The sequence below is a fragment of the Hippocampus guttulatus genome, chromosome 1 (genome assembly GCF_054856545.1).
Source record: "Hippocampus guttulatus isolate MCC_2025c chromosome 1, RoL_Hgut_1.0, whole genome shotgun sequence".
Lineage (NCBI taxonomy): Eukaryota > Metazoa > Chordata > Actinopteri > Syngnathiformes > Syngnathidae > Hippocampus > Hippocampus guttulatus.
Window position 1 is genome coordinate 27,388,098 of NC_141261.1, and position 23,499 is coordinate 27,411,596.

The 23,499-nt window shown below is 43.8% G+C and overlaps 1 protein-coding gene across 2 annotated transcripts; it reads left to right on the top strand.

Moving 5' to 3' along the window:
- Positions 1 to 614: 614 nt before the first annotated feature.
- LOC147211230 (sodium-coupled neutral amino acid transporter 3-like) lies at positions 615 to 23,449 on the top strand. Of its 2 annotated transcripts, XM_086124077.1 has the most exons (16): positions 616 to 1,018; positions 6,734 to 6,817; positions 9,200 to 9,284; positions 9,389 to 9,504; positions 16,388 to 16,461; positions 17,623 to 17,715; positions 17,800 to 17,881; positions 17,971 to 18,053; positions 18,177 to 18,235; positions 18,336 to 18,473; positions 18,590 to 18,669; positions 19,597 to 19,697; positions 19,854 to 19,978; positions 20,906 to 21,050; positions 21,125 to 21,228; positions 21,305 to 23,449. In XM_086124077.1, the coding sequence occupies exons 2-16, from the start codon at positions 6,777 to 6,779 to the stop codon at positions 21,407 to 21,409; spliced, it is 1,431 nt and encodes a 476-aa protein (XP_085980203.1). In that variant the 5' UTR covers positions 616 to 1,018; positions 6,734 to 6,776; the 3' UTR covers positions 21,410 to 23,449. The 2 variants fall into 2 exon arrangements, with proteins under 2 accessions (XP_085980211.1, XP_085980203.1); XM_086124085.1 differs by lacking the exon at positions 6,734 to 6,817 and having other exon boundaries at positions 615 to 1,018.
- The last annotated feature ends 50 nt before the right edge of the window (positions 23,450 to 23,499 follow it).

A 23,499-nucleotide genomic window follows, 5' to 3' on the forward strand; every position in this document is an offset into this window, starting at 1 on the left:
TCTGCCTTTCTCGATTTGACATGAGACACTCTAAAGTGGCCATGCCAGTGTGAAGCACAACTGAGTACCACCCTGTTCTCAGGCTATACACGTTTCCAGCAGTTCTCTTCAAAAATGGATCATGTATTTCGAAACACGTCTCTGAAGTCACTTTACAAGGCCTGTCATTGTTCTACTTGTTACTGTAGGTTGCTGGGTTAGACAGATCAACAAAGGTACATCATTCGTCTTAAATGAACAGTTTTCCAACCAGTGAGGTGAAACTGGAGAGGTTCCCGACACACACCTGATGATCTCTGACAACTCGCCGATGTGCCGCCAAACAGTGGTTTGCAATCACTGGTCTATAATTTCTGCCATCCCTCCTTTCGTGTCTGGCCAGGGACTTATTGTACATGGACAACTCGCACACTGTTTCCACTCGTAAGCGCAATCACATGCCGGCAGCCTTAAGAAAGCACTTATCTATCTTATCTACTTAACCAATATAGCATCACTGTGACTTCCTGCCTCCGGGAGGATCCACTCATGTCTCAATAAAGCCCACCTGAGGTGACACCCGCTTTGCCACTCCTCTCCGCTTGCATAAGCAGCAATGGCATCGGAATGTTTCTCCATTTCCACTTGGTACTGTATGTGATTGACTGAGTTGCATTGCAACTTCAAGCGAACGACCGTCTGCAAGCTTTAGCCGATTGCGTTCTGCATTTCGGACTGCTGTGACGGCTTCCCAGACCTGTTTGTCTCTCTATGGGACCGCTACCTGGGGTCGAGCAAAGGGTTAACTCTGGGTGTTCCCCTTCCCCCTAGCTCCCTCCCCGGCAGATAATCTCTCTACTCTCTCCTCCCACCACTCCTGAGGAGCTCTGGAGGGAGTAAAACATTGTTATTATTCCCAGCAAAAGTGTGACAACGGATAGCCGGAGCTCACCGATTTTTTTGCAGTGCATTTCCAGGACGTTTTGGGGGGTTTTCTGTGCGTGTGAAAAGAAGGCCAGCCGTGCTGTTTGACACTTGGGTGAGTAACTCCTTGTGAGAGAAGTGTGTAAATTTTGAAGGAGGGAGTGGAGGCAGTAACTGCCAATAGTGAGCCGCTCTTGCATCAGACAGCACCATGTGGTGAGCGATGCTGAACACGGAGAAGTTATCAGAATTCTTCCCCTATTCCAATTCCATTCATTTGGAGACAATTTCATGGATCTTGGATTTGAAAATGTTCATTAATGTAAACATTCTACACAAACTAAATCATTAGGCCTTTGTAAAAAAAAAATATATATATATATATATATATAAATAAATACACACACACACACACACACACACACACACACATATATATATATATATATACATACATACAGTTCCTTTTATTTGAGGCAAATTTGACCCCATTCAATGTTTAACCTCCCTAAAGATATGGTTTACATCTTTTGCTTCATTGTTCACGTTTGCTGATTTGATGAGGACAACAAAATTAACATGGTGACATGTTAGAAATGTCTTTTACACGTTTCACATATCAGTGTCCTTTTGAAAATATCAGTACAGTATTTTTCACACATTTGCTCTCTCTGTTGGGGCGGGGGTGATATCGAGGTCACTAAAGCATATAATCTAATGTTATTAAAAAACTTTAAACACAAACATTAGTGTAGTAGTGTGAGAAATACATCAAGTTCACATGTCACTTGACCGCTTCTCAATCATTTGTTGTGCTGTTTGCTATCTTTATGCTGAAAATGACTTTCGCGAAAGGCATTTTTTTCTCAGTGAAGGGCTGTCACATCTAATGGACTACGGAATTGACATATGCGTCCGATAAAAAGGCATCCTCCTCTGATGACAATGATAACCTCAGAGTTGTAACTTGAGTCCACCCCATTCCAACAGTTAGTTCACTACTATCCCCAAATTGGGATTGTTGTCCATTTGCCCCACTTGAACTGCAGCCTGGATTCATATAATCAAAATGGTTGCTGATATGCTGTCCAAGATGTCAAGTCAGCTTTTGAGTTGATCCGTCGACAAAAGAGTGACTAGAGAAGTCTTTAGAGGGACGTGTATGGGAACAGTTGAAAAAACTTGGGTGTGATCTCCTCGCAAGCCTAAATTGGGTTGCTCATTTTGGAAGCGGTTTGCAAATCAAGGGGCAAAGTAACAGCAAAGCTTTGGGCTGCTAACCCAGGAAGGGCAATATTTCAAGCAACCGTGTCGCTCAACATATCCCCACTACACAGGGGAAAATATCTTGCATGTATACATAGCCCTTAAAATTGCGTCGAGAAATCCCGGATACAGTGGAATTAATGTACTTTTTCGTAAGGTTATACAGTGGTCCTTCGTTTACCAGGGGGTTACATTCCAAACCATCCCTACGATAGACAGAAATCTGCAAAGTATATCCGCTGTGTATATCTTCTGAAGCGTTGTGCGTAACACCAATACAACATGCACATCAGATGCATCTATGATTTTGGGATCACCATCCTCACGTTCTACAGTCGGGTATCTGTAGCTGTGACTGAATGCGTGTATCTTAAAAAGGCAGGGCCAGGTCTGTTGGGTCAAGTCAGAGTCAGCGAATGAGCGTTTAGACTTAGCTGGCTAAATGGTTAGCCACTCTGCGTTGCGTTATACCGCAAAATGTCAACTGTGAGATATGATGATAGATGACTACATGTCCAAATTCTTCTAACGTTTTATCGTGCTTGGGAAAAATGGATGTATAATCACTTTCTGAAGGTTTAAATTGCTGAGGGTGAAATTGACCATAAAGATGAAAAAAAATGTTAGGTTAAATTAAAAAGTAACAGGAGCCAAACCTGATGTGAAAAAGGAGTTTCAAGTCTACCAGGCTTCCCAAGATTGTTATTATCCGGAGCCTGGATACATTCCAATCATCTGTGCTTTCGCAGATGTGTCATCCTACTTTTCAAAAAAAGAGGCTCGAACACAACTGAACAGCTAAAATAACAGCGTTCACACAAGAAGCCTTTGAGTGCGTGGGCCCGCTTTAAGGCTCATTCTACGTCAGTAGTCCTCTTGTATGACGCGTGTGGGAATGGAGCAGGAAAAAGTCTTTGGAATGTCACATAGTGTTGGATCAGTGTGTCCTTTGGGGTCACATGCAAGAATCTCAAGGGTGTGTGGGTAACTTGCGGAAAGGGGTGGGATCTCATGACCCGGTGGCACGAGTGCAGACCTTCACTCTTCAGTCCTCGCATCACGTTTGTCATTTGACCCCACAGCACAGTCAGCTCGTTGGCAGTGTGCATGTCCCGAGACTGCTCAACTCAAGTCACATTGTTTTTGTTGTTTCGTGTGTGCATTAGTTGTCATTTATACCAGCACAAGTAGCTCTTTTTATACACACCACTGCTCAAGTGCTCCGTTTTTATGATACAAAAAGAGACCGAGCTAAATTATTGACAAACTTTTATACCTGGATTTCTCAACTGAGAAAAGACATATTTTTGAGAGGGGAATTAAGTGTGCTTCCCTTCTTAAAAGTGAGGATGTGGCTGTGTTCAGAAATAACCAATCACATTCAAACTCATTTGAGGTGAGAATCAACACACATCAACAATCATATAAAGTGCCTCTATTAACCCCACATTGACTTCAGATGTTCTAGGACAGGGATCGGCAACCCAAAATGTTGAAAAAGCCATATTGGACCAAAATAAACAAAAAACAAATATGTCTGGAGCCTCAAAAAATAAAAAGCCTTAAAATGAAGGCAACACATGCTGTATGTATCTATATGAGCTATATTAGCCTAGCCTACTATCAACATGACTAAGTTGGCTACAAATACACAACGAGCATTCATGATTAAAAGGTTTTTTTCCCCCTGCAGTTCATCATGTAGAGGAGGGGTGCCCAAACCTTTTGACGGAAGATCTACTTTTCGAACAACCAACCTCCCGCGATCGACCCGTTACCGCACACGCGCACATACGCACACACTTACACACGCATGCCATAATGAGCAACAGCCACAACGGCTGCTAAAATGAACGAGGCACGGGACGCATTTTCACAGCATGCTAACTATCGTAGCTCACGTGTACCATTTTAAAATGCTTCTCTTGGCTGCTCAGATTCCCATTTTCAGCAAGTACCCTCGGTGAATTGTACATGAAAGGTGGCTGTTTCGTTTTTTTTTTGTTTTTTTTTACAACAGCCCCCTGACTGACATCCCGCCCTGCTAATAGAAACGGGTGTCGCAGGCCATGACGCAAATACAGTAAATATTCTCTAGTACGGACTCGTGTTTGCGCTGTCCAATTTGTCCTGATAACAGAAATTCCTCATTTGGGAAATGAGCATGGTACACGTCCTTTATGAACCTGCAAGTATGTTGACAAAATGCACGTGTAACAACACAATCAATAAAATACAAAAATATACTGTCCAAAAACTGTTTATATAACAAAAACTGCAATACAGGTGTATCCAAAAAAAAAATCACAACAGTAAAATACGTACAGTATTTTAATGTTTATTTTTTTCTGCCTTGGGAAAAAAAATATGTATTTTGGATTGTTTTGTTGGATGCATTCTTTGGTTTATGACAATGTTTGCCTGCGTGTCATACAGTTTTCTTGCTAGCTGCAAGTAACTGTTCCGTTGATCACCGATGTCTGGTAATTCTTGTGCATACTGAAGGATTTTTGCTTCCTTGCTGGATGGTGGCTTGTCATCAGGAGTTGAATTGATGCCTTGTTTTTTAAAGTTTCGTAGATTTGCGTCTTTCCGACTCCAAGTGTCTGCTGGATCTTTTTAACTTTGTGTCCAGCCTCGCTCAAACGGATGCATTTCACTCGCTCCGCTCCAGTCGTTACAGTTCTTCTACGTTTCGATGCGATGATCTACACGACGTAAGTGAATAAAGTTAAAATCTTTCGCAATTACAGTAAAACGCACGCCAATAAAAAGTCGCTTACACGTTTTCGTTTCGAATATGATGAATGAAAACGGCAAAGCGAACACGTTTCTTCGGTTGTGTCGAGTGGGTGCTGCTTTTAAGCTAGTGCCGCGTTCTACAGGACGTAAGTGAATAAAGTTAAAATCATTCACAATTACAGTAAAACGCACGGCAATAAAAACTCACTTGCACGTCGTCGTTTAGAATCTGATGATCGAAAAACGCGAAGTGAAAACTTGTTTCAGCGTTGTCTTTTCCGTCGCATCGGGTGGGTGTTGCGTGTATTTAAGCTCCCGCGGCATTACATCTCCATCCGGGTTACGGGTAGTGGAATTTCCGCTTACGCAAGTTCCGGTAACATGTAATATCGTAGTCAAAATGTTAATGCATAGGTTTTTATTCCGGGTGAAGGATATTCCTTTCCGTAGAATTCCGGGGATGGGAATATTTACTGTATTCATTGATGAAATGTTGACATTTAATATTTATTCGACACATTTCTACAGCATCTTAAAATGTTAATAATGTTTGTGTCATGTTTGTCCTCTGACAGAAACCATATTCAAACAAAAAAATATATTTCCCTCCCATCTTTTTCCATTTTCAAACATTTTTGAATAAGCTCTAGGGAGCCACTGGGGGGCGCTAAAGAGCCGCATGTGGCTCGAGAGCCGCGTGTTGCCGACCCCCGTTCTGGGAGGAGGAAGTCGCTGATGGTTTAATGGTACACTTGCCTGACTTGGATGCGGGCAGCGTGGGATCGGTTTCCACTCACTGACGGTGTGGTTGTGGGTGTGAATGGTTGTTCGTCTCTACAAGTGCCCTAGCAATTGACCGGTGACCAGTTCAGGGTGTAGTCCGCCTTTCATCTGCAGTCAGCTGGGATAGGCTCCAGAACCCCCCACAACCCTATTCAGGATAAACTGTGCTGAAAATGCTTCGCAGTGCAGAGGTTTTCGAATAGTTTCGAATCCGGCTTTTCTGCGTGGAGTTTGTATGATCTCCCTGTGCCTTTATGGGTTTTCACCGTGTACTCCATATTCCAAAAGCAAGCATGGTGGGGTAATTGATCACTGTAAAATTTCCATAGTGTGATTGTGATTGCGAATGGTTGTTGGTCTATTTGTGCCCTGCGATTGGCTGAAAACCACTTGCTGCCCCCAAGACTCCATCCTGCCCGCGACCCTCATGAGGATAAAGCGGTTTCGACAATGAATGGCTGCATGGATGTCCTTGTAGGCTTTTCTGGATACTTTTTGTGGAGCCAGTGGTTCTAGTAGAGTCCTGAAGGTGGTAGCATTATGCTTTGGTGCTGTTTTTCTTCAGCTGGAACTGGGCTTTTGCACAAGGTGTAAAGCAGGGGTGCCCATTACGTCGATCGTGATCGACCAGTAGATCAGGGACTGGTCCCAAATCGATCCGTGGGGTGTAGATGGAAAAAAAAACAACCATTTGTGTCTCTGAGCTTGTTAGTAACATTTTTTGTGTTAAAGCACACGACACCCGAATCAATCTATCAGTTTCACTTTCACAAAAAGTATTTATAAAAAAAAAACTAAAAGAATTGTGACCTGTTCGAAGTAGCAGTCAGTGTTAGCCCCCCCCCCCCAAATAAAAAATAAAAAATAAAAATCACGCTTCTGCTAGACAACAAACAAAAAAAAAAAAGCTTGAAACAGCCTACTAGATAGAACTCTTGGATATGCTTTGGGAAGGGCATAGATAAAGGCTGCATCTACTTTATATGGGGTTTGCAGGAAGTATTCTAAATTAAATGTATCTACTTGTTTCCAAATACAGTTTGAAGAGGAATTATTCAGTACAGCAAGTCCAGTGTATCAGAATGGAGCTTCAGAAATTGAACGGACACACACGAGAAGATGGGTGAGATTTATAAATGCTGTTTATATTGGCAGAAACACCTTTTTGAGAGCAAACCCACATCATTGTTGACACATTTATGAAATGGTGAAACAAGAACAAAAGAGGCAGTTTCTTGCTCAAGACGCTGTTGTTTTCATCAGATTTCTCTTCTTTTCTCGCACCTGCTTCTACTTCTCTTTGGTAGAAAATAAAATTGCAAAATGAAGCGCTTTTACGTCATAAAATAACCTCTCAATACTAACCACAATACTAACTTGCTACTATGGGGACGAAAAACATTTGTGGACACATGTGGACAGGGCCTCGAGCAAATGTGACCACACCAGTCTGGATAATCAAGTCTTGGGCGTTTCTAGTCACATGCTACATGCATTCTTGATGGTCCTACTCCTAAAAACTTTCCATAAAAAGACACTCTTACTTGTTTCCCAGAAAATTATAAAGACATTTTATATACTGTACACAAATATATAAAGTTATATACTGTACACAAATGCACAAAGTACAGGAATTCATGAAGAAATCCAACCATTTTCTTTTCATTTTGTTCCTGCGTGATTCCCTACGTTTACTGAGGCAAGGCACATTTTTGACGTGAGAAAAATCTCACAACACATAACCACACAAAATGTCACAAAAACTATGCATACTGAAAGAGGATCTTGTCTCACTTTTCTCACAAATGGACGTTATGTAAAATGCGGGCCTGTTTAGTTGAACACAAAGCAATTACTCTGTCGTACTACCCGTTGGATACACAGATTCTTTGAACCTTCTACCGTCGAGTGGAAGAGCACTCATCTGCGCTGCCTGTAGCCATACATAGATGATATATTATTTGGAGAAAATAACTCTTTTTTTTAAAAATGAAATTAATTGGAAAAAGTGAAACAAGCCAACAAACAAAGTTATAAGACTAAATTAGCCAGTAATACTAACTAGTTCAGCTAGCAGCTAAATTAGCCAACTCGGCAAAAAAGCAATATTAGCTAGTTAATTAACTATCTCAGCTAAACAAATTAGCTAACATTACCCAGGTGAGCTCACCAGTCAAGTTGGCTTCCAAATCTAAATACATTTGATCAATTCTTTGTTTAAATTGTAAATGGTTCACTGGTTCATGAACCCAAAAGTTAAACATTTTAATCCATTTGTCTGTAGTATAGTTAAGATTATTGCTCATGAATCACACAAGGAGAAGAGAGATTCTACTGATTTTCAAAGTGGCATTTGTGAGCATGAGCGAGTTGGACAATTGTTAAGTCACTCAATCATAACTTGAATGTGTTTTGTCTACCACGCAACTGACCGAGAGGCAACTGTCAGCGTTTCAAGAATGACGGCAACATACATAAGTGTAACCCATCCGTTGAATAAGACACACATTTTATTAACGATGGGTTACATTAACACACGTGAATGATAATGATTAATACCATTATTGTGGCAATAATTCTGCCGCTCGCTGGGGACAGTGTAGCTTCACCATTGCTGCAGAATTAAGGGGCATATTGTTCAGTGTTTGTTCAGCCAAACAAGGTGTGCTTATTAAAAAGTGAAAACATAAAAACACACACTCCTTCAATGTAGCCTAGAAATGAGCTGCACACACGTCACTGGCGATAACTTCCGGAGCCACAATGTGTGGCATGTTTTCAAAGTGGATCTCTATGGAATTCACGTCTAATGAAAACTCCACATTCGGAGGTTGGTGCCACCCTCAGACTTGATGGAGTCATGCCTCTTTGGTGGTTGCGCACAAATTTCAAGGTTACGCTTGGTGGGTGTGTCACTGCAAGAAAGGCGCGTAAGGAATTGACTTAAGTGCAAATGAGACAATATGCCCTTCACACATCAGTGATGAGTGATTTGTCTTTCCACTATATTGCAAGACAATTTATGAATAAAACTAAACTCCATTCCATTTTCTGTAATTTGTTTAATAATGCAGCAATGCAGATTGACAACAGAAGTGTATAAAATGATGGTGTCAAAGTTGTACATCCACATATAATTGTTTTTTGTTTGTTTTGCTCCATGACAAAACATGTTATATAGGAACACTAAATTGTGTTCTCGCCAAATTTCCTTTCAAATGCCTATCATTAAAAAAAAAAAAATCTGAGTCGACAAATAAAACGTTGAAGAGAAGTTAAATCGAGGCAACCAGATGTCACTGCTGTGTAATTATTGGATTAGCATAACCTAAATGACTGACAATTTACACAGAGACATAGAAAGGAAGCTGCACAAAGAGCGAAAGCTCAACCCAAAGCAAACATAAACCCATTGATACCGGTCGTAAAAGCTCTTCCATGGGTCCGCTTACAAGCTGTAGTTTTGTTTAATTTATGTTCGACATGTGCTTTATTTACATTGTAGCTTTGATGGACTGGATGCCATGGCTGAACATGAGGAATTTCTCCCGCATAAAGCTGGTGCTAAAAAAGAAACCCACTTCACTGATGTAAGTTGTTCTGTTTTTGTTTTTGTTTTTTATTAACTCTTCTCACTTGTTGATACTCTTCATCGACCATGTCGCTCATTCACTCATCTGTCTTTCTGGTTCAGTTCGAAGGGAAGACTTCATTCGGGATGTCCATTTTCAACCTCAGTAATGCCATCATGGGTAGCGGAATTCTGGGATTGGCTTTTGCCATGTCCAACACTGGAATCCTTCTTTTTATGTGAGTTTGGTCGTTAAATGATCAATGTGGTTCTCTCTCCTGATTTTTGTTTGTTACTCTGCACATGGGATATGCATGTCAATGCCATCAACCAGGGCTGGGAAATGAACTCAAATGTAATTAGAATGTCAATCCTGGCTTCTCACAAGCATAAAAACACTATTATCAAGGAAAACAATAAATGTATCGAGCGGTGAAGTGTTGCTGCGAATGCACGGTGAAAGTATTTCCACTGTGTATATCTTCTGAAGCCAGTGTGTGACGAATGGTATTCTGCACACCCTGAGGATACTTTAAGCTATTTGTTGATATACCTCAGCTTGAGTTTATTGTAAAACCAATTACACAATCAAAAGAATTACAGTACACCCACTGCCTATTTAAATAGTTGATTTTAGTTACATCACCAGCTTACCGCTAGCACTCACTGGAAAACCCTGTTGATCGACAAGCACCAATTAGCATTGGACTTCACGGGAAGGAGCTATCTTCAAATCACGAATTGTCACACACAAACACTGTATTATTATATATGGACAGGTAATATAACAAGTCAAGTCAACTTTATTGTCAAATGTGCTGCTGTATGTGCAGCATACAGGACAGATGAAATTTCTTTCCTCTCAACCACAGGAGAGAGAGGAGCCGCTGCGGGTACCCGTGCCGCCATCAACAGAACAGTTAGCATAAAATGATAAAAAAATACAATACAACACACAAAAAAACAGGCGGTCATGCAACCATAACCACTTTTCTGCAAACTCGTTGTTTGAAGCAGTTATAGATGAAAGAGGAGAGAATCAAAGTGTCCTTTCGGCAGTGGATCAGAGAGGTCATGCTGAAAATGTGCACACGTCTGCACAAGCTAAATTTGAAAGCAAACAAGAAGCTGTAGCGTCCATTGACGAAAAAGAGATTGGCTCACATGTCCTGTCCCATGTAAATCCGCTTCAATTCTAATGATCCTGGGCATAGATTTTCTTCTCATCTGCGGAACTTTTTAAATATTTTTTTTTACAAATGTTGCCAATTTCTTCTACCGGTACTCTTTTTATCTTCATGCATGTCAGGGAGTCTCAAACTTAATTTACACGGGGGCCGCTGGAGATTGAGTTTGGGTTTGTCTGGGCCGCATCAAGTATTCCACAAGAAAGGGGTTCAAGTATTCAAAAAAGTACAACTAATCCAGTCTTCTGAATCTCTAATGATAACAATTCAGAACATTAATGGTTGAACAAGATTGGGGACTTGGTCCACTTTCTCATCACTCTGCTGCTTTGCATACTCCTCCGCATGTCTAGTTGAGTAATAATGACATCTGATTTCTTGAGCAGAGCAACTTTCTAAGTGCATTCAAGATATGGCGGGGTGCCTCACTGCTCAGCAAAAAAATCATTCTGTCATCTGTTTTTCTTGAAATTGGCTCTTCACGTCTCACATCATTCTTTTCACGGCAGATTTTGAAAAAAAGACATCACTGGGATTCCACTTGATTTCGCTTCAAACTGACATTTTGTCAAATGCTGTCATCAACCTCAGCTACAGCAGCCCATAAGTGATTTAAAAATAAAGCAAAACACCCAGGGCAACGACACATCAAAAAAGGTGGGGGCAGCAGCAACATTAAACTTTGATGTCAATTTGGGAGATCCCGTGGGCCACAAATGGCCTCTGGCTGTGAGTTTAAGACCCCTCACGTAAGGCTATGTTCACATTGTAGCTCAATTCCATCCATGCCTCCATTTTCAACACCGCTTATCCTGAACAGGGTTGCGAAGAGTTGCTGGAACCTATCCCAGCTGACTTTTAGCGGAAGGCAGACTACACCCTGAACTGGTCACTAGTCAGTTGCAAGGGCACATACAGAGACAAACGACCATTCACACCCACATTCACACCGTCACTGAGTGGGAACTGATCCCACACTGCCCGCAAACAAGTACCTCAATTCCGATTTTTTGTTTCTTTTTTGCCCTTATGTGACACGTATCAGATCTTTGCCCATGCAGCAAAACCAATATGATTTTTTTTTCTAATCCAGTGTATTTTCACGCATGCATCACACTGCCCCTAAGAGGCCCAAATGCACACAGCAGGAAAGTATTCTTATATCAATTTTTTTAAATTGCTATTCTTTAACCCTCGCAATTGACACGAGACTTTGAGTTAGCAGAGAAGATGCACCATCTGTGAGTGTGTTCACACGTGCTTAACAAAATGTGTTTGTCTTTCCGTAGGTAGCATACGGGTAACGTCTATACAGGTTTTGCAGCATGTACAATAACTTGATCTGTCAGGGTGTACCCTGGAACAATTTTCCGAACAATGAGTTCTAATAGACACACACACACACACACACACACACACACACACACACACACACACACACACACACACACACACTTACACACACACAGAGCTTCTGTAAACCAGATTTAAGAAGTTAAATTTAGCCTGCAGTGATCAGATTCAAGACACGCCGGCCTGGATCAGACGTGCGCTTTCCCGTGTTGAGGAGGGAGGGAAGGAACGAGCGTTGTCCAGCGTGAATGCACAGGATAGTTGTTGTGAAATAGCATTGTTTTCTTCTTTTTTCATATCTAAGTGTCAACCTTTTAACTTCCTTAACACATTTTCACACGTGTTTGAGAGATTTTGCTTCGATCCTTCGAAAACACATAAGTTCGAATGGGATGTTCAAATTTTGGTCACCATATTGTCTGAGTTGTTCATTTTTGCTTCTCTTCCCTGAAATATAGTTGTTGGGGTTTTTTTCCAATTGAATTGTACAGGCTATTTAGGTGACATAAATAGTGGAAAAAGTTTTGAAATGGTTTATATTGGTCTCATTTTCTTATACCACTAAACATGGCATTTCAAAAGGGGTGTACAGACATTTTATATCCATCCATCCATCCATCCATCTTCTACCGCTTATCCGGGGCCGGGTCGCGGGGGCAACAGCTTTAGCAGGGAAGCCCAGACTTCCCTCTCCCTAGCTACTTCTTCCAGCTCTCCCCGGGGGATCCCGAGGCGTTCCCAGGCCAGCTGGGTGACATAGTCACTCCAGCGTGTCCTGGGTCTTCCTCGGGGTCTCCTCCCAGTGGGACATGCCCGGAACACCTCACCAGGGAGGCGTTCAGGAGGCATCCGAATCAGATGCCCAAGCCACCTCATCTGGCTCCTCTCGATGTGGAGGAGAAGCGGCTCGACTCTGAGCCCCTCCCGGATGACCGAGCTTCTCACCTTATCTCTAAGGGAGAGCCCGGACACCCTGCGGAGAAAACTCATTTCGGCCGCTTGTATCCGGGATCTCGTTCTTTCGGTCACGACCCATAGCTCGTGACCATAGATGAGGGTTGGAACGTAGATCGACCGGTAAATTGAGAGCTTCGCCCTTCGGCTCAGCTCCTTCTTCACCACGACAGACCAATACAACGTCCGCATCACAGCAGACGCTGCACCGATCCGCCTGTCGATCTCCCGCTCCCTCCTGCCCCCACTCGTGAACAAGACCCCAAGATACTTGAACTCCTCCACTTGGGGCAAGATCTCCTCCCCGACCCGGAGGGGGCACTCCACCCTTTTCCGACTGAGGACCATGGTTTCAGATTTGGAGGTGCTGATTTTCATCCCAACCGCTTCACACTCGGCTGCGAAACGCTCCAGTGAGAGTTGGAGAGCCCTGTTTGAAGGAGCCAACAGCACCACATCATCTGCAAAAAGCAGGGATGCAATACTGAGGCCACCAAAACGGACGCCCTCAACGCTTCGGCTGCGCCTAGAAATTCTGTCCATAAAGATTATGAACAGAATCGGCGACAAAGGGCAGCCTTGGCGGAGTCCTACCCTCACTGGAAACGATTCCGACTTACTGCCGGCAATGCGAACCAAACTCTGACATCGGTGGTATAGTGACCGAATAGCCCGTATCAGGGGGTTCGGTACCCCATACCCACGAAGCACCCCCCACAGAACTCCCCGAGGGACACGGTCAAACGCCTTCTCCAAGTCCACAAAACACATGTAGACTGGTTGGGCGAATTCCCACATACCCTCGAGGACCCTGCTAAGGGTGTAGAGCTGGTCCACTGTTCCACGGCCGGGACGAAAACCACACTGCTCCTCCTCAATCTGAGGCTCGACTTCCTGACGGACCCTCCTCTCCAGCACCCCTGAATAGACCTTACCAGGGAGGCTGAGGAGTGTGATCCCTCTGTAGTTGGAACACACCCTCCGGTCCCCCTTTTTAAAAAGAGGGACTACCACCCCGGTCTGCCAATCCAGAGGCACTCTCCCCGTTGACCACGCGATGTTGCAGAGGCGTGTCAACCAGGACAGCCCCACAACATCCAGAGCCCTGAGGAACTCCGGGCGGATCTCATCCACCCCTGGGGCCCTGCCACCGAGGAGCTTTTTAACCACATCGGTGACTTCAACCACAGAGATAGGAGAGCCCACCTCAGGGTCCTCAGACTCTGCTTCCTCCAAGGAAGACGTGTTGGTGGAGTTGAGGAGGTCTTCGAAGTACTCTGCCCACCGGTTCACAACGTCCCGAGTCGAAGTCAGCAGTGCCCCATCCCCACTGTACACAGTGTTAGTGGTGCACTGCTTCCCCCTCCTGAGACGTCGGATGGTGGACCAGAATTTCCTCGAAGCCGTCCGGAAGTCGGCTTCCATGGCCTCACCGAACTCTTCCCACGCTCGGGTTTTTGCCTCGGCGACCACCGAAGCTGCGTTCCGCTTGGCCAGTCGATACCCGTCAGCTGCCTCTGGGGTCCCACAGGCCATAAAGGCTCGATAGGACTCCTTCTTCAGCTTGACGGCATCCCTTACTGCTGGTGTCCACCAGCGAGTACGAGGGTTGCCGCCACGACAGGCACCAACCACTTTACGGCCACAACTCAGATTGGCCGCCTCAACAATAGAGGCACGGAACATGGTCCACTCGGACTCAATGTCCCCCGTCTCCCCCGGAACATGGGAAAAGCTCTGTCGGAGGTGGGAGTTGAAACTCCTTCTGACAGGGGATTCCGCCAGACGCTCCCAACAAACCCTCACAATACGTTTGGGTCTGCCAGGACGGACCGGCATCTTTCCCCACCATCGGAGCCTACTCACCACCAGGTGGTGATCAGTTGACAGCTCCGCCCCTCTCTTCACCCGAGTGTCCAAAACATGCGGCCGCAAATCCGATGATACAACCACAAGGTCGATCATCGAACTACGGCCCAGGGTGTCCTGGTGCCAAGTGCACATATGGACACCCTTATGTTTGAACAAGGTGTTCGTTATGGACAGTCCGTGACGAGCACAGAAGTCCAATAACAAAACACCACTCGAGTTCTGATCGGGGGGGCCGTTCCTCCCAATCACGCCCCTCCAGGTCTCACTGTCATTGCCCACGTGAGCATTGAAGTCCCCCAGCAGAACAAGGGAGTCCCCAGCAGGAGTACTCTCCAGCACACCCTCCAAGGACTCCAAAAAGGGTGGGTATGCTGAGCTGCCGTTTGGTGCATATGCACAAACAACAGTCAGGACCCGTCCCCCCACCCGAAGGCGGAGGGAAGCAACCCTCTCGTCTACCGGTGTGAACCCCAATGTACAGGCACTGAGCCGGGGTGCAATGAGTATGCCCACACCTGCTCTGCGCCTCTCACCATGAGCAACTCCAGAGTGGAAGAGAGTCCAACCCCTCTCGAGAGAACTAGTACCAGAACCCAGGCTGTGTGTGGAGGCAAGTCCGACTATATCCAGTCGGAACTTCTCTACCTCACACACCAGCTCGGGCTCCTTCCCTGCCAGAGAGGTGACATTCCATGTCCCAAGAGCTAGCTTCTGCAGCCGAGGATCGGACCGCCAGGGTCCCCGCCTTTGGCTGCCGCCCAGCTCGCATTGCACCCGACCCCTTTGACCCCTCCCACGGGTGGTGAGACCATGAGAAGGAGGACCCACGTTGCCTCTTCGGGCTGAGCCCGGCCGGGCCCCATGGGTGTAGGCCCGGCCACCAGGCGCTCGCCAACGAGCCCCACCTCCAGGCCTGGCTCCAGAGGGGGGCCCCGGTGACCCGCGTCCGGGCAAGGGAAACTGAGTGCCATCGATTTTGTCTGTCATAAGGGGTTTTGTGAGCCGTGCTTTGTCTGGTCCCTCACCTAGGACCTGTTTGCCATGGGTGACCCTGCCAGGGGCATAAAGCCCCAGACAACTTAGCTCCTAGGATCATTGGGACACACAAACCCCTCCACCACGGTAAGGTGACGGCTCCCGGAGAGGCATTTTATATCCACTGTATTGGATACCCTGAACAGGTTGCCAGCCAATCGCAGGGCACACATAGACATACAACCATTTGCGCTCACAATCATACATACATATGGGACAGTTTAGCTTGTTCCATTAACCTGCCATGGATGTTTTTGGAATGTGGGAGGAAACCGGAATACCCAGAGAAAACCCATGCAGGCACAGGGAGAACATGCAAACTCCACGCAGGAAAGCTGGAGCCAGAATCGAACCCTGCACCTCTGCACTGTGAGGCGAACGTGCTAACCAGCCGGCCCTCACTATATATCAGTTAAACATAGTCACTACACTGGATGATCATGAGTCATTCTATATGCTGCCATACCCTGGTTCGTTGTTGTTTTTTGTTTGTTGGTTTGTTTTTACCTCCGAGCATCTCTGAGAACAGAAGGTAAGGATTGTGATTGTCCTTCCTTTTGCCGCACGTCATTGTTTTGAGGACTTTTCTGCACTTCATTTCCTCCATTTGCCATATAAATAGCCACTCCAAATTAGGCCACGTTTTGAACAAGTATGATCTTACCTGCATGTCGCATGTAGTGTTAACAAATAAAACGATTTACTTTTTTGTGCGTTTCAGAATTCTGTTGGTGTTCATTGCTATTCTGTCCGCGTATTCAATCCACCTACTGCTGAGAAGTGCGGGAGTTGTTGGTAAGAGAAGTTATGCTCAGTTTATGAAACGCTATATTGGACAGCAGGGGTCCAAATTGATCTTATTTGCATGCATTGCCTTACTTACTTTCCGTTCCTTCTCGTTTCTCACTTCCTTGTTTTCCACCAATCATACATCACTAAAATAGTAACGGCTTTTCCATTTATAACACCCTGATAAACAAAGATGTTTCCGTTATAGCAGCAAAAACCATGAATGGCGAATGTTTCTTCCACTTTCTAATCTAGGTCAAGCAGGGTTGTAATGGTTTAGGATTTTTCCATCCTTCCATCGAACTTCCGAACCGCTTTATGCTCACAGGGGTCGCGGGTGTGCTGGAGCCTATCCCAGCCGTCTTCGGGCAGTTGGCGGGGGACACCCTGAACTGGTTGCCAGCCAACCGCAGGGCACACACCGCCAAAAAAAAACAAAAAAACATTCACACCTAGGGACAAATTAGAGTGTTTTGCATGCATGATTTTGGAATGTGGGAGGAAACCAAAGTACCCAGAGAAAACCCACACAGGCATGGGAAGAACATGCACACTCCACACAGGAAGGCTAGAGCCAAAATCGAACTCTGCGCCACTGCACTGCGAGGCAGACGTGCCTTTTACATTCTAATTAATTTGAAATTCATTTTGACTTCTTTTTTTTAATTCGGTGAGTATTAATTTGTTTTAGATCAAGGTGCACATCAGACCCATAATTATCACCCGATGCTGGGGAAACCATTGTCTCATTCATCTTCCTCTAAATAAAAATGAACCAATAAAGTCAGCCGCTTGAAAAACATGAACAGTCCAGTTACTGTCATTTTAAGCGCCGAGCTACTGCTGCATGATGTAGAGTAGGGGGTAATATGGAGCCCCTGTGCGGGGCTTCAGAAGTGAGCCATTTGTAACATGCCTTTATTTTTCCCATAGCGTCTTTTTTTTAAACAGTTTTTTTTTTTTGCTCCCCGTGGTATCTCACTGAGCACCAAAGCCTTGCGACAAAACTCATTTTTACGAAAAATATAATGCTGCAGACTGCTTTTTTTTTCTTATTGAAAGTTGTGTTGCAAAAAATTGGGGTTGGTGTCTGTGAGAAAAACTTTGCACATCCCTGCCATACGAACTAGTTTTAGGGCGGCACTGCTAAGGTTTGGGTCTTTTCAGGCATCCGGGCATATGAGCAGCTTGGGAACAGAGCTTTTGGCCAACCGGGAAAAATTCTGGCGGGGAGTATCATCACAATACACAACATTGGAGGTAAAATGAGATTATTTGTGGTCTTTCGGTATGAAAATTGAAGGTTGTACTGAGTGTACTGAGCATGTTTGTTTTTTTTCCCAGCAATGTCCAGCTATCTCTTCATTGTCAAGTCCGAGCTCCCGCTGGTTATTCAGGCTTTTCTTGGCAAACACGAAAACACGGGGTGAGTGTCAAATATCATCATTTGACTTCATTGGCAGCTTAGTAGATTTGTGCACTGATTTTTTATTTATTTTTTTGGGATGGTCTCAGAGACTGGTTCTTGAATGGAAACTACTTGATCATCATTGTTAGTGCTGCCATCATCCTTCCTCTTGCACTCATGAAACAACTTGGTATGATATCTCATCCTGTCATCACATAGACCCCACCCCTGTTCACTTTCTCACCTACCCAGAAATTGCACTGTGTTCGACATTATCATCAATGTTCATGTTCAGTCATGTGTTCCACTTCAGGTTATCTGGGATATACTAGTGGCTTCTCGCTTTCTTGCATGGTGTTTTTCCTCATTTCGGTGAGTCTGTTTGAAACAAATCTCGTATTAATTTTCAATCCAAATGTGTCACATCTGACACAAAGAAGAAATGGTTGTGCACTCCCGATTCCTCTTCCAGGTAATCTATAAGAAATTCAACATCCCTTGTCCGCTGGCGGACAGTCAGCACAACATAACCCTCATGGCCGACAATGACACAGTCACTGAAGATCCGGAAGACTTTTGCCACGCCAAACTTTTGACCATCAACTCACAGGTGAGACCATAATGTGTTTCTCACCACTCACTCTTCTTCAATTGTCACTACAAGTTCTTATTTTCCAGTCAGATGAGCAGACTCTGTCACTAACCCATTGCATGACTGGCTTTTAGACGGCATACACCATCCCAATTCTGGCCTTTGCATTTGTCTGCCACCCCGAAGTGCTGCCCATCTACACAGAGCTACGAGAGTAAGTCATGCTTTATACGGAGGAAGCTTGGTTTTCGTGCGTCCCAGTTTTCATAACATTTGCCTATTTCATCCCAGTTTCGGTTCATCCACTACTCAGTTTTCAGACAAAAATCCCCGAATTTTTGAGGATTGCGTACCCACAAAAATCACCCCGTTCAACATTGTTGCATCACTTCTCAGCCAGTTAGCCTCAAGCCACGCATGAATTTGATCATTTCAAAAGTTTTTCTGTAACTGGTGCACCTGATTCACTCTGCGGCCGAAGAAATGCGTAAACGTGTTAAGTGTTTCCTGAGAATAAGTGAAAAATAGCGTGTTCAACCAAGAGCACCGATGAACGAGACACAATTCTATGACCGTAATGCAATACAGGTAAATGTTTGTGGCAAGCACATACGCCAGAGGTAACATTGATGTCAACCACTCGAGCACAAGCAAGGCTAATTTGTCTTAGTAATTCTGAAAGAGGTAAAGCAGAGAGTTATGACTGGATTTCCAAATTCGCAATGTCAGAGCCAATCATTGCAGCTACAGTAGGCTTCAGCTGTGACTTCTTGTCACAGAAGAAGGCAGTAAAGACAAGGAGTGAAGGAAATTGCTTTGTTGTTTTAAGTAATTAGCCTTCCCAGTCCATAGATGGCTGGAATATGCCTTCTTCTTCATGATTTGTTTTGAAAGTTGGCAATAGTTTTGAGAGTGTGCTCCCGACACCTACATGACTTGAGTGGAACAGCAAGGATGTTTTTTCCAGGTGTATGTGTATGTGTATGTCTGTTCTTGCACCAAAATGTACAGTACGTTGAGGTTTTTAATTCACATTTATTCCATCATTAATGAGTCTCAACTTATTGTATTTTCCCATAGAAAAATGCTAAAATGGGGGGCGGGGATACAGTACAATTAACTGTTATCTTTTTGTCTCCAGTGCCACCAAGAAGCGTATGCAGAATGTTGCCAACATTTCCATCTTGGCCATGTTCGTCATGTACCTGCTGACGGCACTTTTTGGGTACCTCACCTTCTACGGTAAGACTGAAAGACTCTTAAGCTGCATGTGAACGAGACGCGTTTAAATGAATCACCTGCTTGTTGTTCTCCTTAAAACTGCTTATACATTTTGCAGTGTGATGAATAAAGTGCAAGACTGAGCAGGACGAGTCTTGTTTGCTTTTCTTTCTCCAGGTGCCGTGGAGTCTGAACTGTTGCACACCTACATCCGTGTGGACCCCCTCGACGTGCTGATCCTTTGTGTGCGCCTGGCCGTGCTCGTGGCTGTCACGTTGACTGTCCCTGTAGTTCTCTTCCCGGTGAGAGTTGTGTCATATACAGTATTTTTTTTTTTAATCTAACTATTATTCCCAACTATCCCTCTTTGTTAGTTGCTTAGTTTTTGAAATGAAAAGTGTTTGATTAAACAATTTCTTGACTCTGGTGTTCTGCACCATAGACCACACACAGAAAACCCAGGAAAGAAAATGTCTACCTTCAGCTTTAGGAACACATTCTGTGGACTATTGTCTATTAAAATTTGAGTCAAAAAAGAGGGCAAAGAAATGAGCCATGAGGCACGCCACATATTTTACCAGGAGGCATAACTCATCAATACAATTTGGGGAAATCAAAATGTAATCAATGTGGGTGACAACACCTCTTTTTTTTTTAAACCGCTTGACCACTTTTCATCTAATTCTGTGAATGAATGTGGAAATATCAACGAGGTATAAGGCACTGATATCACAGTCTGCATGGAAATCCCGGGAACATGTACTTTCCTTGAGACTTGACAAGGTCTTTGAAATCTGTAAAAATAAATAAATAAATAAAAAAGCACACTTTAAATTTGAAAATTGCTTACACCAGTGGATGTGTAGACAGCCAGTAGCAACTTGCAGCTAAATTTTGAAAGAGAAGAGTTTTTTTTGTTTGTTTTTTTACTTCTGTAAAAGCTGAAGCCTATTTTCTCAGTCTGATCTGGAAGCCTCATTCTATACACAAAACATTTTTAAACATTCAAATTTGGCAGTGCTGTTAACACTTTTATCTGCATTTTTACTTTCTAGGGTTTTATGAGAACATGAATTCATTCCACTGTGCTTGACATCTATTTACTATTCGGCTTCACACTGTTGTTGTTGGCAGTTGTTGGGATAAATCCAAGGTGACTCATTCCTCCAGCTGTGTGCAACCCGAATCATGACATACTGTATGCTCCCTTTCCTTCCTTCCCACTGTAGATCCGCCGGGCCGTACTTCAGATCTTGTGCCCTGACAAGCCTTTCCACTGGGCCAGACACATTTCCATTGCGTTGTTCCTCCTCATTGTGGTCAACCTGCTCGTCATCTTCGTGCCCTCCATCCGTGACATTTTTGGACTCATCGGTATGTGTTTGCTCGCCATTGTAGCCTCGGCTTCTTACGTTCTCACTGAATGGGCTCTCCTAATTACTCCACAGGAGCCACATCGGCCCCCAGCCTCATCTTCATCCTGCCTGGAATTTTCTATATACGAATCGTTCCTGCAGAACAAGAACCTTTTCTGTCAAGACCCAAAATTCAGGTAGCGCTCATTGCTGTCGTACACAATGTTGGATTGCTGGTCCCCTCATTTCATGCAGCACGGTTTTCTCCTATAGGCTGCATGCTTTGCTGCATTGGGATTCGTCTTCATGGTTGTGAGTTTGTCATTTATCTGCATCGACTGGGTGAGCGGAGAGAATCGAAGCGGCGGTGGACACTAGTTGCTCGCTGAGGTCCCAGCAATAACAAAATGTGAACTGAAGCCCCTCCCCATCAGTAAATGTATTGTTCTCCAGGAGCCACTCAGTACATGCTGGCGTTGAAAGAAGAAATTGAAAAAAAGAATGGGACACCTGGAAGGCCCCGCAATGGAAGAGAAAGCACGGACTGTCGTGACTGAATTCACCCTTTGTTACAGCCCGAGATATACAGTACTCCATTTTTAATCTCGCAAAGGGAGTTAAGAAAAAATAGCAACAGTCTGACTCAATCCAATCGAGGGTATGGATGCAAAAGTTCTGTGGAAAAGCAGCAAGTCACTGCCAAAGTTCTCTATATCCACTTCCCATCTCGACTTTGTAATACACAGCGGTGCCTTGAGATACGAATGACCTGACTTATGTCATGGCTGTTTGTATGCCGCTCACAGTTAAGTTTACTGTCAAACTTAACATAGCACAAAGATAATTACACCTTGTAATGTGTATTTAAAACAGGGGTTTCAAACTCATTTTTGTCACGGGCCACTTTCGAGTTACATCTTCCCTCAGAGGGTCGTTATGACAGTGAAACAGAATAAATGTTTAATCATCACATCGTATTATTACTTGTACACAAAAACAAAAAAAAACAAAAATGATGGCTCACTAGTTTTGAAATCAGTCAAGTATTTGTTAAATTATTGCTCAAGCGAGTGTAAACAGGATAACAAACTTATTGCAAAATGTTACCATTATTTATTACGTATGACAATTTGAGATTTCGGTCCAGATTTAAGCAAGGATCATGGAAGTTGGCACAGATGATTTGCTTTCGCTGGCCACATAAAATGACATGGCGGGCCAGATCAGATGTGATTTAAAATAACCAAACCACCGCTTCAAGAAAGGCTCTGCTAGCGTACTGCTACCATACAAAGGAAATCACCATTGACATGCTACTATCAGCATCGATAGTTGCGGTTTTAAAACAATGCATAAGCAATCCGTATTTAAAGACAAATGGTGGCGGAACACATGTGGACAGATGATATAACAAAAGTTACAGAAATATATACCTTATCCTCTGCAAAAAAATGATCAGCATCTTATTGAGTCACCTACTGTAATTGTGAAGCTATTCTTCATTTGTGGGTGGATGACTATATTATATTGCCAAGGCAGGCACATGAGGAAGAGCAACACAGTATTTTTCTTATTAAAAAGGGAGGCTGGAACGGATTAATGGCATTTCCATTCATTTCAATGTGGAAAGACGATTTATGTTATGAGTGAGGTCACAGAATGAATTAAACTGGTATCTCAAGGCACGACTGTAAGTTAGGCAGTACGGCAACTCGTTAATCATCAAAATTAATTCTACATTTCATTTGGCGCATGCGTATGACCCCATTTCAGAGTTTGGTTCCTCCATGGTGAAATTTTGCATTGAACTTTCACCTAAAATAAGAACGACGAGAGTTAGTGCCACGCTGAGGTTTTTACAAATATGTGCATTTTGCTGACTTTAACAATGAGTTATGTGAAATATTACAAACTTACTCTGACAGTTTGTGGAGGTGAGATTATTGGAAGTTGCGTAGAAAAAAAATGCTGCAACCAAAAATGATGCCATTGTCTGTTGTTACAAACCAAACAATGAATGCAGTTACTGTAACATGTTAAAACCATAGAGCACGGGTGTCAAACAGGGGGCATGTTCACCCCAGTTTGCTGTCAAGTGGGACCAAATTAGTTATAGTTACTTTTCGTGAAAATTTGCACTTCCGTTTTTTTCCTTATTGGCTGGATTGGATTCCGGGATGGGCTGGCTCTGGCCCACGGGCCATACGTTTGACACCACTGCCACCATGTGTAACACAGCTGGAAACCTCATCCTATTTGTGTTAAGCTTTTCCGATAGAAACATGACAATCAATGGAATTTGAACAGTAAATTAAGTCTTTTCATGTCTGTAAATGTTGACTAAAATCTATGTCTGTTCCCCCTGTACAGTTTTAAATTAATTTGAACTGTCTGTCAATAAAGTATGTCTCATTTGTACCCCTTCTGAGCTCTGAGAATAGAAGGAGTAAAGTCAAGAAAATGGAAGT